This window comes from Xenopus laevis, chromosome 6S (genome assembly GCF_017654675.1).
Source record: "Xenopus laevis strain J_2021 chromosome 6S, Xenopus_laevis_v10.1, whole genome shotgun sequence".
NCBI lineage: Eukaryota > Metazoa > Chordata > Amphibia > Anura > Pipidae > Xenopus > Xenopus laevis.
In genome coordinates this window covers 82,617,509-82,637,741 of record NC_054382.1, presented here as the reverse complement: position 1 = coordinate 82,637,741, position 20,233 = coordinate 82,617,509, and the positions used below count along the sequence as shown (strand labels likewise).

General features: G+C 37.7%; 1 protein-coding gene across 3 annotated transcripts in view; it reads left to right on the top strand.

Annotated features, from left to right (window-relative positions):
* Nucleotides 1-5,617, top strand: part of dcdc2.S (doublecortin domain containing 2 S homeolog) — an 84,768-nt gene extending 79,151 nt beyond the window's left edge. For 2 of the 3 annotated variants that reach the window (XM_018269520.2, XM_041567761.1), the window contains exons 10-11: nt 2,527-2,926; nt 4,464-5,617. In XM_018269520.2, coding sequence (XP_018125009.1) covers nt 2,527-2,926; nt 4,464-4,468 — 405 coding nt within the window. In that variant the 3' untranslated portion in view covers nt 4,469-5,617. The remainder of the gene's footprint in view (nt 1-2,526; nt 2,927-4,463) is intronic. The other variant, XM_018269521.2, reaches the window with a different exon arrangement.
* The last annotated feature ends 14,616 nt before the right edge of the window (nt 5,618-20,233 follow it).

Genomic DNA, 20,233 nt, shown 5'->3' with positions numbered 1-20,233 from the left:
GTGAAGAGCAAATCTTCATGGAAAAGACACAATTGAAGTTGGGCACAATTTTCCAATCTAAGAAACAATTTATTTAAGAAAACCTTTTAAAAGGGACAATGCAATTAGAGTGTGAAGCATTGATGGTAATCTGTAGGTTTTTAGGCATCGATGAACTCCATGAATTTGTTAGTTGTAAGCCCATTTAAGCTCACCTGACAGTGGCTAAAAGTCTGCAAGATGTAGGCATAGAATAATTTTAACAGCCAAAGATTGTAGACACAGCATAACTAGAATCTAGAAGGCAGAACTGAAAGATGGCAATGTAGGTAAGATAGTGCTATCCAAATAACATTTCTCAAAGAACAACATTTGGAACAGGGACCTCAATTTTGACAGCTCTGTATTAGAACAAAGCAGAGTTATTAGCCGAACCCTGTAAACCATTTTGCACATGTTTAGCCAAGTAGGTAAAAATATAGCAATATGACGTTGTGAGTAATAGCAGTGTTAGAGCTGAAGATGAGGCAGTTAAGGAGTTAGAGAAAAGATAGTACCATCAATAGGTATAATTGGGGCAGAATGAAAATAAGGGGAAAAGCAAGAAGCATCAAGCTTGATGTCTAATTATAGGCAATGTACATAAGCCATCACAACAATAATATACATGAAGAAGGATGTGCATGGGCATCAGATTATGCATATAAACAACACATCAGGTATTGACATGCAGGAGTTAGCATTCCTTTGTCAAAGTGAAGTTTGGTAAATAACTGGCATACAGAAAATGTAGTGGCAAGTTACTAAACTCTGGGTAGCGCTACAGTTAACACGCAAGACTGTGCCACATACAGAACTTTATTAACCATTTGGGGAGCATCTCCATGTATGATGGAATACTTGAGTCGTTAAGCTTATTTCTGAGTGCTTACTTCCTCTGTCAAAAGATTTCCCCATTTATATTAAAAATGTGCCAGAACCCATACAGTATCTCACTCACTGTTATTTCTGAAGCCTGGTTTTGTGGTTTTAAAGTACATTGTGCAGTAGCTTTTCAAGATTTAGGGTAGAACTACACACGCGATTTTACCTGCTATAGCGTCCGTTACAATGCGCTGAGATGAATTGCCGGCGTCACATCGGATGTGACGAATCTAAGGTTGGTAATAGGAATGTCGGATGTTGATGCTGCGTGCATCCGACACAACACGACTGTTGGATGAAGACGCAACATGCAGCATTCAATGTCCGACATTCCTATTACTTATCTTAGATTCGCGGGATTCATCTCAACGCATCGGAATGGATACTATAGCAGGTAAAATCGCTTGTGTAGTTCTACCCTTAAAACTTTGCTCCTCAGTATATGTTTAGCTTTAACCTGTTGGATGTGCTGTCAAATGAATAGTTGCATGTGCATAATATAGAAGTTTATTGCACATTTATGCACAGGCTGTGCCCTAAACCATTATTTAGGGCTGGTTGCTAAATAGTTTGCATAGTGGCAGCAAAGATAATGGACCTTAGGCATAAATTTGCATCAGGCACCAATTGTACATTGTTATATTAAAGTATTACTGTATTTCATCCAGTGCTGGCAGGGAACCTACTGTAAATCACTTCTAATAGCTTAACCTGCTTCGGAAATCTTTATCTTTGTTGAGTGCTTAGTGTGTCTTTGTTAGGGATAATTAGCCAAAAGGAAGCTCCATTTATTTTCAATTTATGGTAATTGTTCAAATGAAATTTTGTATTATAATTATTTTTCTACTTCTTTTAGAAGATGTCAGAAGAAAAGTTTAATGAAATTAGCTACTGTTTTTTCACATTCTCTATGTTCTAATGGTCATTCAATATATTAGGTGCCATTTGCTCTCCCTATAATGCTTTGTAAATATCATCTTTTAGGGCCACCGTTGGAGACTGGATTTTATCTTACTAAAATATTTTTTTAAATACTAATCTTGGGCAACTGCTGCACCTTTGAAATTATTAGCAGAATATATTAAATCCTTCCCCCATCTTGCTCACTGGCTGCTTCTGTCTTCATCTTTCCTCCCCCCAGGTCTCCCTCACTTCCTTCCAGTGTTTATTTTTATGCCACTCCACATAAACTGCCCCCACAGCTCACCCCCCAACTGGTAAGATGGTGAGGTAAACACCCCAGCTTGTCCTTATCCTGTTGGGTGGGTTTTCTCTCATACAGTAATTCGATTTATGGTCCCCACTGCAGACATAGGACTTAATTTGAGTTTCTGTGTAACTTAAAATGTAAATTTCTTGGACAACTACTTTCTTGTTAGGTACACAATACTCTGGGTAAAACACAAATGCCATGACCACACACATATATAATATAAAATAATATATATAATAATATCAAAAACAAAAATTGCAATTTCTAACACCCTCATTTTATTTTTCTAAAAATATGGTATGCCAAATAAAATTATGTACACCATTCCATCTATTTGTAAGCACATAACCCATATTTTGCATTACCTTTTCTTGTGATCAGGACTTTTTTATTTGTATTTGTGCCCCCAGAGAGTGGCAGAAACTGTGGAAGAGGAAGAAAAACCAAGTGAAGACAATGAAGGCAGTGAAATTGGTGACCATTGTGATGAAGATGCAGAAGTTGAAGAAGAAAACAATGATAATGATGATGATGAGGGTGAACAAAACCATACCATAGAGAATGAGGTCCATGGAGAAGAAACAGATGAAGTTGAAGATCATAGCATGGTAAGTAATGAAGTAACAACGAATCATGGGAATATGAGCAAGGAGTCAGAAGATGAGGTTAATGTTGGAGATACTGAAACTCAGGAAGGAGATCCACAACATTCACAGTCTCTAGAAGATGAAGAAGTTGATGCAGTGGGGCACATTAATGGTGAACTTGAAGAAAGGGAAGAAGGTTCTGATGCACATGATAAAAAGGCAGGTAAAACAATCTAGAGAAAGTTTAGAAATTCATTATATTTCAGCATTATTCTTTATGAAACTGGATATTTTAAATAATCTACTTTTCCCTCTTTACTATTTATGTGTGAAGAAGGTTTATTTAATGTATGTGTTTTTATATCATAAATATATTGTGCCCAATATAAAGACATCTCATTTATACTGTCTGGGTGAGCTGATAAGGTGTCTAGTGTTTGCCATACTTCTTACAGTTACTGACAACCACAGTGCCTGCCCTCTTTTATGAATTGAGGCACATTTAGTGGTTTGCTGGGTGACAGTTAGAGTTATAATTTTGTTTTAATGGCTTGAGCTTTGACATTAGACATAAACAACATTAAAAACTCAAATGGGCAAGAACAAAGGGATGTGAAATGTAGATAACCACATCACCTGCCTGTTGTGGTGTCCCCCCTCCAACAAACCATGTTAGCCTAAAAAATCATATAAGGGTTATCCTTAAGGCAATACAGATTATATTGCACTTAAATGGGTTGTTCACCTTAAAATTACATTTTAGTATGATATACAGTACATAGTGATATTCTGAGACAATTTGAAGTTGGCTTTCATTTTTAGTATTAGTGCTTTGAGTTATTTATAGTTTTATTCAGCGGCTCTCCAGTGAAATTTCAGTAATTTGGTTGCTAGGATCCAAATTACCCTAGCTACCATGCATTTATTGTCTAGATGGGGTCAGTGATCCCCATTTGAAAGCTGGAAAGAGTCAGAAATAGAAAGCAATCTGAATACTATACAAAAGAAAAAATTAAGAGCAATTGAAAGGTTTCTTAGAATTAGCCATTTTGTAACATACTAAAAGTTGACTTAAAGGTGAACCATCCAATTAATATAATTTTGTTGTAATGCTGCTTACCACATTATCCCTTACGTAACTCTACCCCAGTAACCATAACATGACGCAAAGCTAATCTAGGAAAACCCGGATACAACTGGTGAATTGAACTATGGGCTGGGTGTGACTTATAAACAGCTTTTGAACATTTTTGGTTTTGGATATCATCTATATCATCTATATATCATCTATAAAGAGGATGGAGTAAATGAATGGAGTAATCTGTACTGATACAGTTACAGTTAGGGCCATGAGAAAGATATCCCAAATCTTACTCTTAAAATCACTGCAATGGTCATAATTTACCTTTAGTACCAAACTGTCTTATATGTATTTCAATGAGAACTTGTACATATTTGTCACTGCTTCATTTTCCTTTATTGGTTCCGTTTGCAGTTTTAGACTTGACTAGCTCCTTATCCTCTCCCACAGCCTTTCATTGTGTTTCTAAACCAGACCCATAATTTCACATGTAGGTTGATTGTTACCCAAGTACAGTTTAGATGCAGTTTAGATCACATGTATATTTGCTGTAATACACAGTATCAGAGGTTTTTGGTCACCTTTACTGAAAATTTGCTGTTGCTGCTAACATGGCTTTGCTCACAGCTCATTTTGCTATTTAATACTTTAATGTCCTGTTTATTGTGTTGTCATACAGGCTGAAAATCCACTTCCAAGACCAACATCATCAAGACTCTTGGAAAAAATATCTACTCCAACTGAAAATGATCAATGTGAAGTTGCAGAGCCTTAGGCGTTTGAGGGAGAAGAGGTCTTTTGAACACTACTACCTAAGTACTTGAATCCTTATTGGAGTCTCATTATTATATTAGGCTAATATATGTGTATATGTTAAAATAAAGAGCTAAAACCTATTAATGCTGAAAAAAACACAGACAAGTCTGCAGCTGTTACAGTAATTTATGCTGTTATAAAAATGTTTTTCACACATATATATAGATATATGTAGCTGTATAGAAAAAAGAAGAACACTGTTTTTACAAAACTGATTATTTTTATCTGTTCCTATTAAAATGCAATAGGGACACATTTGGGAAATATTTATTTAGTGCTTTTATATGGTCAGATATATTTTAATAGTCAGTAAAATATATTTAGCTAAGCCATATTACAAATCCTATTAACATTGGAACTCTGCACTGCTCCCCTTCATCAGTTTGTTGTTGCTTTTTATGTTTTTGTTGTATTTTTTAAATGTATATTTGATGGACTATATAATCTTGATTCTTGTATTACTTTAAATATTAATTTAATTATAAACTGTTCTGTTAATAGACACAAAAACAAAAACTGACATAAATTAAAGAAATCTCATTTGTAATTTAAAACTTAATATTATTGTGTTGTATTGGATGTTACAGAAATCTTTGTCAAATGTAACATAATAATGCAGTCCATACAGATACAGACTCTACTACAAGTACTAGAAATCTATGTCAAATGATAGCTGTCATAGAATTCTGGGCTTTGATGTAGCACCAAATTATCGTAATATAGGTTTGCTTTGGAAAAATAGGGGCAAATTTACTAAAGGGTGAATTTTTGCCTGCAAAGGCTTTGCCACACTTTGCGCCACTTCGCCAGGCGCAATTTCGCTATCACTGCGCTAATTCACTAAAATGCGAAGTTGCATCTCAGAAGCCGAATGCTGGCAAAGTTTAATTCAACAGTGCAAGCATTTCATAGTGAACTATCACTAACATTCGTTTCTGTCTAGCAAAACTTCGTTAGTACACTTGCAATGAGGTCAATTTGAATAGGGCGTGTACATATAGATCATATACATGTCTTTATAAGAGATGTTGGTGCAAATGCTTGAAGTGCCTACTAATTATTAAAAATGTCCAAGGAAGTAAAATAAAGACAAAAGAGATCCTCTAATGCAGGGATCCCCAACCTTTTGAGCCCGTGAGCAACATTCTGAAGAAAAAGGAGTTGGGGAGCAACACTAGCATGAAAAAAGTACCTGGGGTGCCAAATAAGAGCTGTGATTGGCCATTTTTAGCCCCTATTTGGATTGTCAACCTACATTGAGGCTCTGTTTGGCAGTGCACCTGGTTTTTATACAACCAAAACTTGTCTCCAAGCCTGGAATTCATAAATAAGCTCCTGCTTTGAGGCCACTGGGAGCAACATCCAAAGGGTTGGAGAGCAACATGTTGCTCACAATCTACTGGTTGGGGATCACTGCTCTAATGCCCTAGACATGAGCCCACCCTAAAACAAATGTGACATGCCCCTCAAATGGTAAAAAGAGGTTAAAACAAAAATTTGCAATAGTTACAACTTTTAAAGACAATCCCGCTTTAAAATATGAAACAGCATTTTTTACAATTTGAATACATTTTTGGCATACAGGATATGATGTCACTGACATTGATTGAGGAGGAAGTAACTTCAACTTATCAGTTCGCCAGATCTAAGCTGGCAAAGGAAACTCTGGCGAAAAAGGTAACATTATGTAAAATTCGCACTTTAGTGAATTTGCAGAGTAACAAATATTTGCCTGAGCAAATCTGCCAAACCAAATCCAAACCATAAGGATTTACTTGCCGGCTATATGCAACCCACCAAGGGAACCCTGAAATTATTGACGGATTCAGGTTTCAGGTTTCAAGGTCCCCTTACATCAATGTGTGCACTTACATGTAATGCATCAGAGCAGGTTATTGAAGAAATGTGCATTGGCACAAGTATCATCCATTTATGAATGCCAACAGTACATACTCACTTTTGCATCATTTTGTGGACTTTGCACATAACACTCTTGAGGTTTAATAGACACATCCTGGTCAGAAGTATCTTTAAGAACAGAGTCAGGGAACAATAGTCCAAAAATATAGATATATAACCTAAAGAAATTAAAGGGATACTGTCATGGGAAAAAAATTTTTTTTCAAAATGAATCAGTTAATAGTGCTGCTCCAGCAGAATTCTGCACTGAAATCCATTTCTCAAAAGAGCAAACAGTTTTTTTTATATTCAATTTTAAAATCTGACATGGGGCTAGACATATTGTCAATTTCCCAGCTACTCCAAGTCATGTGACTTGTGCTCTGATAAACTTCAATCACTCTTTACTGCTGTACTGCAAGTTGGAGGGATATCACCCTCCTCCCTTTCATCAGCAGCCTAAAAACAGAACAATGGGAAGGTAACTAGTGATGGGTGAATTTATTCGCCAGGCGCGAATTCGCGGCGAATTTGCCCGATTCGCGCCGAGCGAATAAATTCGCAAAACGCCCGCAAAAATTCGCGGCAAAAATTCGCCGGCGTCAAAATTTTTTTTCGGCGTCGGAAAAAAAACGGGCGCCGGCGTCAAGAACGAGACGCCGGCGCCGTTTCGCGAATTTTTCGCCGTTTCGCGAATTTCGCGCGAAATTCGCGAATTTTTCGGCGAAGCGAAACGGCGCAAATTCGCCCATCAATAAAGGTAACCAGATAACAGCTCCCTAACACAAGATAACAGCTGCCTGGTAGCTCTAAGAACAACACTCAATAGTAAAAACCCATGTCCCACTGAGACACATTCAGTTACATTGAGAAGGAAAAACAGCAGCCTGCCAGAAAGCATTTCTCTCCTGAAGTGCAGGCACAAGTCACATGACCAGGGGCAGCTGGGAAATTGACAATATGTCTAGCCCCATGTCAGATTTCAAAATTGAATATAAAAAAATCTGTTTGCTCTTTTGAGAAATGGATTTCAGTGCAGAATTCTGCTGGAGCAGCACTATTAACTGATTCATTTTGAATATAAATTTTTCCCATGACAGGATCCCTTAAAAATATTGGAAGGAATGTGGTTTGCCAGGTTTGACTGGCACGGAGCCAATCCGAAAACTGTGGGCACAGACATGTGTTCTTTACAAACAGCCACTTTGTCAGGAATACAACTACAGAAATTCTGTGTGTGGTAAATTTGTCAAAGGTCTTGCTTTATGAAATGCGATCTTACCGGTCCTGCCTATTTAAATCATCATTATTTCTGTAACAACGGGGCCTAATAAGATACTTAATATAATTATCATTTAATAATCTTTACTGTGCATGCCACTGACTGTGCAAAGCAAAATGCTGCAAAGGGCTGATCAAAAAGAACCGGGTGCTAGGGAATTTTGCATCTTAAATTATTCTTTCACAGAACCATTTAATCATGCTCTTAGATTCCGTAGCATCAGTTCCTTCCCTTAATGCTAAATATTGCGGCTCTAATAATAAAATGGATAGCATGTACTAAAAGAGATTATTCCAAAATCTCAACATGAATACAAAAGAGTCAATTTGAATCCATCTGGGCAGATATAATCTGACCCATTTTGATAATAGCTCTGAATGAGAGTAATAGAAATACTTTTTTGGCATGCACATTTTACAGATTATCTCCCTATGGTGGCCAGGGGCAGGGTTCCAAATATATTTTTGCTAGATGTAATTTGTATTATAATGAAAAGGATTAATAAAAAGCACAAATAGAGAAATGGAAATACAAAGGCAGCATTATCATGGCTCCTCAGTTATTTAATGGATTGCATTCATGTCCATTTTGCCATTTTAGGGAAAGCATAAGTGACCTGTTCATTAATATGGAAACTGCAGATAATGCTATCTATATTTTTGCTAAACTGTTTCACAAGTTTTGAAACTCAATACTGGCAGCAGAACTGTAGCAGAATGCCTTTGTTCAAATGATATTTATTTCTTATAAATAAACTGCTGTATACTTTCCTCTAGTCTAATGTGCATCATTTCATCCGCATGAGATAAGTAAGTACCAGGAATACAACAGCACACACAACAATAGCATCACTGAAGGCAGATTGAAAGTTTTTATTGCTCAAATCCTTTTTTTCATAGGAATACAAATACCACTTTTGTCTTTTTATCAATACGTTTATAGCTACAGATGCAGCCACTTTGGTTTGTCTGTTTGACACAGAATAACTAAACACAGATATCCCATTTATCTCATTTAACACAGAAAACTGCGTCACAACATCCCATCTAATTAAAGCATTCACCATTGTTCACAATGGTGCTTTGGTATGCTAATGGAAAGGAGTTAACTCATTAAATGAGTTAAGATGACTTTAGATAACGCAGTTTCTTCAATTAACCCTGAGTCATGACGCATTTATCTCACAAATCCAAGTGGCTTCATCTGTATGTCTTAGCACTTGCCAAATAGTCCATCTGCTACAGGAAAACAAGCAGCACAATCTGCTTTTCACTTTCGACTCTAAGAACATTGGCAGAGCCTCAGTTCATGCACCACAGCAATAATATTGTACAATGACTGACTATTCAACAGCCAATCACAGATGCAGACTGACACATTTTCCCAGCGATTAGAAGATAAGTTTGCCTGGAGACCTCCAATAATGCAATAGAAATGTAAACATGAATGAGTTCATCTTTCGGATTTGGAGAAACATTGGCCAGTGGTTTAAAACTTTAAGCAGTCTTAGTTCATGCTCATACAAATACAGTAATACTAAATACTCCATATTATGGAAAATTCTATTGAAAGATTATTTCACTGGCCAGCAAATGCCCAAAATACAAAGTGGTCTCATGCAATGGAAACGCTAAGCAATTTTAAATTATGAAGTTATTTTAGATTTTCAATGGTTTTAAAGTTATTTGTAAAAGTAATTGCTACTGAAAGAAGTATCCGTCTGTACCTTGCTATTATCTGCACTGGCGTTCAGCTGATAGCATACGTATGAGGAAGCTTTAGAAAAGAATAAGCTAGTCAGTACTAGTACAGGTATGGGACCTGTTATCCAGAATGCTTGGGACCTGGGGCTTTTCCGGATAATGGATCTTTCCGTAATTTGGATCAGAAAAAGATCTTTCAATCTAAAAATTTTAGTAACCTTCGTAAACACATGAGATTTTATCTCAAAAACTGTAAAATACTCATTATAACATTATTTCACTTGTTTTAACTGGATAAATCAGGAGATTATAGACACTTCAGTGGTTATTTACGAAAATCCAAAAATTTCTCATATTTTTCTTTGACCAAACTCCCATCCACAGTTTTACCATATTTATCAATAAATTAACTCAAAAAAATCTGTGGGAATAAACTTGATAATATCAGGTAAAAAATTTGAATCATACCATTTTTTTTAAAATTTGATGCCTGAAAACTCAACCACAAATTCTTCAGATTATGGTGGGAAACCAAGCTCAGATCATGATATCTTCCAATTTTAAAAGAGACATCCGCCAATTGGCTTCTACATGACCTCAGCAGGTTTGAGATTTTGTTATTTGGACTTTTAGCAGCCTGGGGGTTTAGTAAATTATGAGAAATTCGAGTTTTTTGTGGTTTTTCACCTTTAAAACACCGGCCAGAAAAAAATCAGACTTTGATAAAAAAACCCGCAAATATTGCACAAATTAATTCAAACAAATTAAATCCAGTATGAGGGCACTGAGGTTGTCCAGCAAAAGGCTCTGATAGCTCTGCAGAAAAACAAAACTCGCAACACATGTGCAAATGTTTTTTTACTCCCAATGCAGTGTTATTATTGTGTATTTATAAACCACCAACATGTTTCACAGCATTGTATAGAGTCCAAAAGGTTTTTATGTTTTTACTGAGACAAAAGGTGTAAGAATGGGCAAGATGAGAAATCAGCAAGGTGAGAGATGTGGAATTGACTATTGCATTTAGCAGTACAGGTATAGGATCCCTTATCCGAAAACCCGATATCCAGAAAGCTCCGAATTACGGAATGGCTGTCTCCCATTATGGCTGTCTCCCATTATCCAAATAATCCAAATTTTTAAAAACAATTTCCTTTTTCTCTGTAATAATAAAACAGCAGCTTGTACTTGATCCCAACTAAGATATAATTAATCCTTATTGGAAGCAAAACCAGCCTATTGGGTTTATTTAATGTTTAAATTAATTTCTAGTAGTCATAGGGCATGAAGACCCAAATTACGGAAAGATCCATTATCCCGAAAACCCCAGGTCCCGAGCATTCTGGATAACAGGTCCCATACCTGTATTTAGTACATGCTGAAGCAATGCTAAAATAGATTAGGGTAAAATACACTAAAGAAATGTGTTTTAAGAAATCACTGGGACACTGGGAGAAAGTTGGCCAGAATATGGAAGAGAATTCCAGAGAAAGTGGAAGTCTTCAATGTGATTGTGTGAGAAGGTGAGAGAGAGGAGTTGGGGAAAAAATAGTGATTTATTTCAACGTTTCGCTCTTCTACTTAGGCTGTCATCAACATGTGAGTCACCACACAATACTACTACTTTTAAAGTGAGAGAAATTGCGCCAAACAAGCTAGTACGACGTCATCAATTCGTGACACCTTCAAATTGAAGGTAGTGAAAGTGTGAAGAGTTCACAATCCAATTTATATGCGTACCTTGCAATCTTTTTACAACTGCTGTCAGTGGTTGGTTTCAACTGACTCCCATCCTTTATATAAAGTACAGTGTTACAACATTACTAATGTATTAATACAGAATAATAAAAGTGTGGTTTCTACTTCTGTCGCCGCTTTTGTATGGAAAAATATAATTAGTACACATCAGGTATTTCAATAAATTGATTGATGTGATAGAACGCCTCTAATATACTTAACTCCGTTATGAATTAAATTCTGCTTTGGTCTTGGCATTAACATTTCATTTGATTTCATTATAGAGAGATCATCACAGTATGGCAAGTCAAAGCTTTATATGTACATTTTTTCTGAACCTTACAGTGGCAGCTTTTACAGTATTATGCAGCGTAGTTGCTGGAACTGTCAAAACACAAAGCAGTTTAATCTCACCTTCTCAGTGACCGCATTATGACTCATTTAATGAGCAAGCAACACACTTGATGACATGCGATGGATGAAAACGGTGGGTGGCATTTTAAATCATGCAGTGACCTTCAACAGGTATTTGAAATGTTCCAGTTAGTTCGTTTTTCACATATTTTCTCAAATATATGCTATTCTTTTAATATTCTTTTATTAATATTCTTTTAATATTAGTTATTGTAAGGAAAATGCAAACAATTCTCCTATTATGTGCATTTCATATAGGTTTGTGACCAGCAAAAATATAAACCAGCGAACCCACCAGCAGAAAAAAAGCTTGTGCCTAACATATTGTAGATTGTACCAGTGTGCAGTTAATAGAATAAGCCTTACTGGAACATTTGCATTCTGTTGCTCTCTGTTGTCTTCCTTCAATGTAGTAGGTCACTGTACTCTGTTTCTGCCTCAAAATGACATCCTTTTGTTTGTTTTTTAACTGTTTTCAAACTCTTTTTGCCACTTTCTATACTATAATTCCAACTGTGACCTTAGCAACAAGTGACCATATTGATTGTGACAGTAGATCACTTGTTTATCATTGGCTGAGCTTTCAAAGTAGCAACTTCCTTTTAATATATAACATGCCTTATGGACAGGCCCAGATTTGTGGCGAGGCCACAACGGCCCAGGCCTAGGGCGGCTGCCAAGCCGCGTCAAAATTAGCTATTAGCACTGGAGACGCACATCCGTCTCCAGTGCTTTACCCAACTAAGAAGCCTTGAGCGCACCACACAGAGAAAGGAGAGGGCGTCTGGCAGGGAGAAGCAGAAGGGACTGGCAGCGACTGACGGGGGAAGGGGAGGAGAGAGGACAGCGCCTGGCAGGGGGAACGGGACTTCGCCTGCAAGGGGAGGGGACAGTTGACAGGTGGACAAACCGGAAGGGATGGGGACATCGGAGGGGGAGTCAAAACCAGAAGGGGAGAGGGGGGGAAGAGCAGAGCGGGCCTAGGGGCTGCCGGTTTGTAAATCCAGGCCTGCTTATGGAAACAGTAGTATTTCAGCAGTGACATAAAGTTTATTGGATTAACAGAAAATATGCAATTGCATAATCATAACAAAATTAGACAGGTGCAAAAATCTGAGCACCCCAACAGAGATATTACATCAATACTTAGTTGAGTTTCCTTTTGCAAATGTAACAGTCTCTAGATGCCTCCTATAGCCTTTGATGAGTGTCTGGATTCTGGCAGTATTTTTGACCATTCGTCCATAAAAAATCTCTTCAGTTCAGTTAAATTTAATGGCTGTCAAGCATGGACATCCTGCTTCAAAAAATCCCATAGCTTTTTGATGATATTCAAGTCGGGAACTGTGATGGCCATTTCAGTTTATTGTACTTCTCCCTCTGCATAAATGCCTTTGTAAATTTCGAAGTGTGTTTAGGGTCATTGTCTTGTTGGAATATCCAACCCCTATGTAACTTCAACTTTGTGACTGATGCTTGAACATTATCCTGAAGAATTTGTTGATATTGGGTTGAATTCATCCGACCCTCGACTTTAACAAGGGCCCCAGTCCCTGATCTATCCACGCACCCCCACAGCATGATGGAACCTCCACCAAATTTGACAGTAGGTAGCAGGTGTTTTTCTTGGAATGCGGTGTTCTTCTTCTGCCATACAAATTGCTTTTTGTTATGACCAAATAACTACATTTTTGTCTCATCAGTCCAAATTACTTTGTTCCAAAATGGCTGTGACTTGTCTAAATGAGCTTTTGCATACAACAAGCGACTCTGTTTGTGGCGTGAGTGCAGAAAGGGCTTCTTTCTCATCACCCTGCCATACAGATGTTCTTTTTAAAAATTTTGCTGAATTGTACGATGTACAGATACACCATCTGCAGCAAGATGTTCTTGCAGGTCTTTGGAGGTGATCTTTGGGTTGTCTGTAACCATTCTCACAATCCTCCACATATGTCCCTCCTGTATTTTTCTTGGCCTGACAGACCTGGGTTTTACAGCAACTGTGCCTGTGGCCTTCCATTTCCTGATTACATTCCTTAAAGTTGAAACTGACCGTTTAAGCCTCTGAGATAGCTTTTTGTAGCCTTCCCCTAAACCATGATACTGAACAATCTTTGTTTTCAGATCTTTTGAGAGTTGCTTTGAGGATCCCATGCTGTCACTCTTCAGAAGAGAGTTAAACAGAAGCACAACTTGCAATTGGTCACCTTAAATACCTTTTCTCATGATTGGACACACACCTGCCTATGTAGTTCAAGGCTTAACGAGCTAGTGCAACCAATTTGGTGCTGCCAGTAATCAGTATTGAGCAGTTACATGCATTCAAATTAACAAAATTACAACGGTACCCAAATTTTTGCACAGCCAGTTTTTCACAATTGATTTAATTTCATACAACTGAATACTGCTTCACTGAAAATAGTGTGTGGCATTCACACTATTGCCTATAAGTGACACTGGTAACTAGATGGAGGGACACAAAATTAAATAAAATTTAAGGAATGAGCATACTAATCTTTTATATTAAATCAATGTAGATTACTTCAAACCAAATTCAAACCATTTGCAATTCAGGAATATCTATTGTGCTACATCTTATTATTGATCTACACTAGATATCCATCTAGTGAGTTAGGAGTTAGGAGTTGTAACAGACTGGATATACTGTAGTTACATAGGAAATTTGGGTTGAAAAAAGACATAAGTCCATCTAGTTGGAACAGTTTTGCACAATTTATTATAAAAATAGAAACAGTACTTTCAATGCCCTCCTCCAGGTCATTAATAAACAAGTTAAAAAGCAAAGAGCCGAGGACAGAGCCCTGCAGTCCTCCACTAACAACACTGATCTAACTAGAAAGTTTAAGAACAAGCCATGTTGGTTTGAAAAAAAAAACGAGAACTCATTGAATGAAATTTGATTGGCTGTTGTTGGCTCCACTCACTTTTTTGTAACTTTAGTCTCCCAGTGACCAACTGTGAAAAGTTTGGGGACACTGGCATGAAACATGTGAGAATGGCAGCAGTTTACATTTTCCCATTACAATCAATGGCTGTTGGTGGCTCCACTCACTTAAACCTAAAACTGCAGTCCGCTAGTGACCAACTGTGAAGAGTTTGGGGACCCTGGCGTTAATACTGTGTGAATGGCAACAGGTTAAATTCCCCCATTAATGTTTAATGGGTGAAATCTGATTGCCTGTTGGTAGCTCAACCCACATTGGGGCATCCAACCAATTTCACCTTTTCATGAGGTTGACCCCATGACTGTAAGGAAGTCTCACCCTGGAGGTCTAGTGGGGGGACGGCAGGGACGCCTGCTGCCCCCTCGGCGGGGACGCCCGCCGCGCCGCTCCTCTTCTGGATTTCTCTTAGTGCGCATGCGCATGCGCAGTTCCGGATTTAAAGACGCATGCGCAAAATTTGAAAGTAGGGGCATTCCCACAGTTTGTCATTGCCCGTGATAGAATTGTTATTCTAGTGGTTCCTGAAGCCTTGTGCTGTTTGTTCTTGTTAACTTTATCTGTGATTCCTGGTTTTTGATCCCTGCCTGTTCCTGACTATTCTGATATCCGAACTCTGACCTTTGCCTGCATTTCGACTACTCTTCTGCCTGATCCCTTCTGTTTGATTACCCGGTTTTGACCCTTGCCCGTCTGACGATTCCTGTTATCTGCCTGCCTCGACCCAGCCTGTCTGACTATTCTCTCGCTTGCTCCATTTGTACCGTGACGTTCGGCCTAAAGACTTTGCTAACAGCCGTGCCCCTTCGCCAGCCAGAACATCTCGCCTTGCACCCCTCGTTAAGTCCAGGTGGCACCCAAGTAAGCTGAGGGCTCCTCCCGAAGCCCAACGGTGGTCACACTACTGGTGAAGCCAAGCCGAGACCAGGGTGCTTGGCATTTGTTCTGGTATCGGGTGCCGGCCATGACAATGACTATGTGATTCCAGTTTGGTGAGTGTGGCCTCAAAGTTGTAAGAGTGGCTACAATTTAAATTTTCCCATTCACAGTCAATGCTGTTGTTGGCTCCTCTCAATTCTCAATTCTCAATTCTTAGCATCCAACCAATACCACCTTTTCATTCAGGTTGACCCCATGACTATATGATTCAAGTTGGTGAGTGTGGCCTCAAAGCTGTAAAAGTGGCAGCAATTTAAAATTCCCTCTTCAAAGTTATTGCTTTTGTAGGCTCCTCCTACTTTTGGGAATCCAACCAATATCGATTTTTCATTAACGTTCACTCCATAACTATGTGATTGAAGTTTGGTGAGTGTGGCCTCAAAGCTCTAACATTGAGAGCAGTTTAAATTTCCCCATTTAAAGTTATTGCTGTTGTTAGATCCTCCTACTTTTGGGCATCCAACCAATATCAACTTTTCATTCAGGTTGACCTCATGACTAAGTTTGAGTATAGCGTCAAAGCTGTAAAAGTTATATAGCAATTTAAATTTCCCCATTCAAAGTTAATGCTGTTGGCTCCTTCAACTTTTGGACATCCAACAATATCGCCTTTTCATATGGTTGTAAGAGTGGCTACAATTGAAATTTCCCCATTCACAGTCAATGCTGTTGTTGGCTCCTCCCACTTTTAGTCATCCAACCAATAGCACCGTATTATTCAGGTTGATCCCATGACTATGTGATTCATGTTTGGTGAGTGTGGCCTCAAAGCTGTAAAATTGGCAGCAATTTAAATTCCCCCATTCATAGTTATTGCTGTTGGCTCCTCCCACTTTTGGGTATCCAACCAATATCACTTTTCATTAAAATTCACCCCATAACTGATTTAAGTTTGGTGAGTGTGGCCTCAAAACTGTGAGAGTGGTAACAATTTAAATTTACCTTTTGAAAGGCAATGGGTGAAATTTGATTGCCCACTTTTGGGCGTCCAACAAATGTCATTGTTTCATTCATGGTGAACCCATGATTATGTGATATGTTTGGTTGGTGTGGCTTTAAAGTTGTAAGAGTGGCAGCAGTTTAAAATCTTCCCCGTCAAAGTCAATGGAAAAATTGGGGTTGCCACCCAAAAAAGATGGAGGGCGGGTTCCCATAGAAAAGCACAAGCAACCTGCTCCGCTATAGGACAAAGACATATGGAGAGTTGTACCCCTAAAACTGTAGGAGGAGGAGCATTTAGGATATTGGGGGCGCTAAGAATAAGAAGAAGTCGAAGAATAAGCTGAAGTCGAAGAACAATTCATTTACTACCACTCTTTGTAACTCCCACCAAAACCACCAATTCCCCTAACTGAATCTTGAGGTTTGAGGTCTTCTGTATAAGGGACTTTTGGGGGCATATTTATCAAGGGTCGAATTTCAAATTGAAAAAACGTCGAAATTTTAATTCAAAAAGATCAACCGAAATTAAGTCTAAGTTTTGTTTTGGTTGAATAGGTCCGTTTTCGATCGAATAGGTCCGTATCCGGCCAAATCCAAATAGCTCGAATCGAAGGAATAGCGCATTCGATCAAATTCATCCACCAATTGACTCCAAATAAGTTCTAGAAGGTCCCATATAGGCTAAAACAGCAATTCGGCTGATTTTAGATGGTGAATGGTCGAAGTTGAATTTTTAAAGAGACAGTACATGATAAATTTTGATATTAGAATTCTTGCATTTTTTTCAAATTCGAAACAAATTTGGACTATTCCCTAGTTGAAGTACACAAAAAATAACTCGAATTTTTTTCATTCGAAAATTCCCCTCGACCTTTGATAAATTTGCCCCTTGATGTAAGTGCCGCCTAGTTCATGAGGAAGACAGATCGACCATTTTACATTTTACATTATCTGCAAAAATTAAAATTCACAATTATAGAATCTTCACGAATAATACAAATAATTTATGTTGAAATAAATGTATTGTAATAATAAATGATAAATGAAATGTAATGGTCTAGTCCAGTACTGAATTCAGTAAGACATCATGGTTCCTTACAATAAACTACTGTTTTTTTTATCTGTTAGAGAAGTCGACTTGATCTCTCACTGTCCTTCCTGCGTGCAACATGTACATACCCTTTCCTGCTAAAGCTTTACTCTTTACAGAATGTACTACACATTGGATTTCTGAAAAAAAAGTCTTCTCCTTGGTCACAGATGTGCTCCACACTTCCCACATTGGTGCACAGTTTTCTTATATATATGTGTGATCTCAATCATGTCTTTCTCTCTCTTTGTATTTATTATAAATTCATTTGGCCTCTGTTCCTTCCTTATTTGCTTTTCCACTGTATGGAAAATTGCCACTCCAGTCTCTCACTCCGCCTACTTCTGTGTAACTTTAACACTGAAATCACTCCAGCAGTGGAAGAGGAATATAACCTTTTTAGTTCTTCTTTATTCAGAACTTGTGTATTATGTATTTTAAACCCCCTCCCCCATTGCTTTCTTTCTCGCAGCCACTGAAGAGCTGTAGAAAGGAATAGCCTTACAGCATCCTGTAAAACCCCAATGACCGTCTATTTATGGTACATTTTAAGAGCATTTACTGAAATCCTCTTTAAATGAGGATTTATAATGGAAAGTTCAGATTGGTTTGGCTGGGAGTAATAGTCAGGCAATCGTTATGCCTATCCATAGCCTACAATTATTGATTTTTAGCTACCAGTTTTATTCCTAGGGGGAGCACAGTTTACCCCTCAACACCTGATTTCTCACACCATTATACTTATATATATATATATATATATATATTTCGTTTTTCCAAACTGTGATTACTGTCAAAACAACATGAATTTCCAAATGTACCCACCGGCAGATTTCTCTTTCAAACTTAAGGTTCATTTCTGTAGCCAACTTTCCATTCATTTGTCACGCCTGGTTAAGCATATTTACATCTGGTAGAAATACAATTTAATGCTGTTGTAGTGGAGATTGTCATTGATCTTATTAACAATTGAAATGTAATGTTGTACATCTAGAAAGCTTCAAATTACGGGAAGGTTGCCACCCATAGAGCCCATTTTTAAGCATTTTTCACTGTCAAATTTTTGCAAAAACAGTAGTGGGCAGCGACACTCGAAAATTCGCTGCAAATCCATGCCTGGGGAATTTATTCATCCATCACTTGTGCTGTTGGGATCAGCCAAAGTCATGCCATTATCCACATGATCCACAGTCAAGCAGTGGGGTGATTTCCAAACATGGAACTGGCCAAGCTATTCTCTGCATGGAGGCCTTTTATTGGGCACAATACTAGGTGATATATCCAACACCTATATCATTTCATTAGATATTTAATGTTAAAGGGACAGTGTGGAACAGTGTGCCCTTTGTTGAACATGAATGTAATGAATAGGACTTGTGCTGAACAACATTTTTGTCGCTTTAATTACCAAAATAAACAGTTTTTGGTATTTTTTTATAGCTGAACTAGAAAATCGAAACTCATTTTTGGTCATTACGGTATAGATAATTAGGTTTATTAAACTTTAGCATGTAACAGGCTGCAGGGGTCAAGGCAGATTTGAACTCTGCTTGAATGCCTGCACTTCAGTCTTTTGTAACATAGTTGCATTTATAAAGATGCAATTTCATAATTTAATAAAAGATACAATAATTACTTTTCTCAGCATTTTTTTTTATTTCAGACAATAAAGTGGCAACTACTAATTATGTTAACCTCTACAGCAAACATAGGGAACATCTCAGTTTTCTTCTCCTTTGCAGTATAGCTGAGTCGGCAGTCATCTTCAGCTTCGGATAGACAGTAGTAACCAAAATTTTTGGATCTCATTGTCTGCTCTTTAAGATAACAAAAATACTGCTAACACATTTTTATATAATAAAATAAGACATAAATGAACAGTAATCGTTCCTGCCAATGTATCAGAGTAATTACAGCTCATTTATGTTGTTGCTCTGCATGATAGATAAAGGCTCATTTATGAAGGAAGTCACAAGTGTGTATTTTTTATGCTAATTGTCATTGTTTTTTTTTTACCCAGAATGCAGTATTTCCACCATTATTTCAGCATAATTGTGGGAACCTGCTAAGTAGTGCCTGCGCAGTTAACACACAATGAGCAACTATGGGTGCAAATCAGTGCCTGCTCTGAGTGATTAGTGGTTTTAGATTTGTGTGTCAATACACATGGCATCAATAATATCATTAGCATCTTATACACTTAGCTCAAGTCCTTAGTGTCCATATGTGCAATTTTAAGCAAGTCACCAAGGTATATTGGCGCTCAATGCAAGTTGCTAGGACTATGTAAGTACATTAATAAACTGTGTCAATCTGCATTCATTTTGCACGTGCTTTCACAAATGAGCACTATTTCTGATTATTGGATGGCTATTGATGCAAAAAGAAATTTATTTATACTAACAATATAAACTTAATTCACATTTAGGCAATAGGTAGGTAATTCACCTTTAATAACCAGAGGAATGCCACCCAAGCTGACCATAACTTCTTCTGGGTACTGGCTCATTGTGTATCTGGGAAGAAGATATCGGCACACAAGGCATTACCGTTGCAGGGAGCACCCTTGTTTATTTTGTGGAAATGCAACATTTCGGGGACACGCCCCTTTGTCAAGCACATGGAAACTGTAGTGCAGGAAATAGAAATAGGGTGATCAATTAA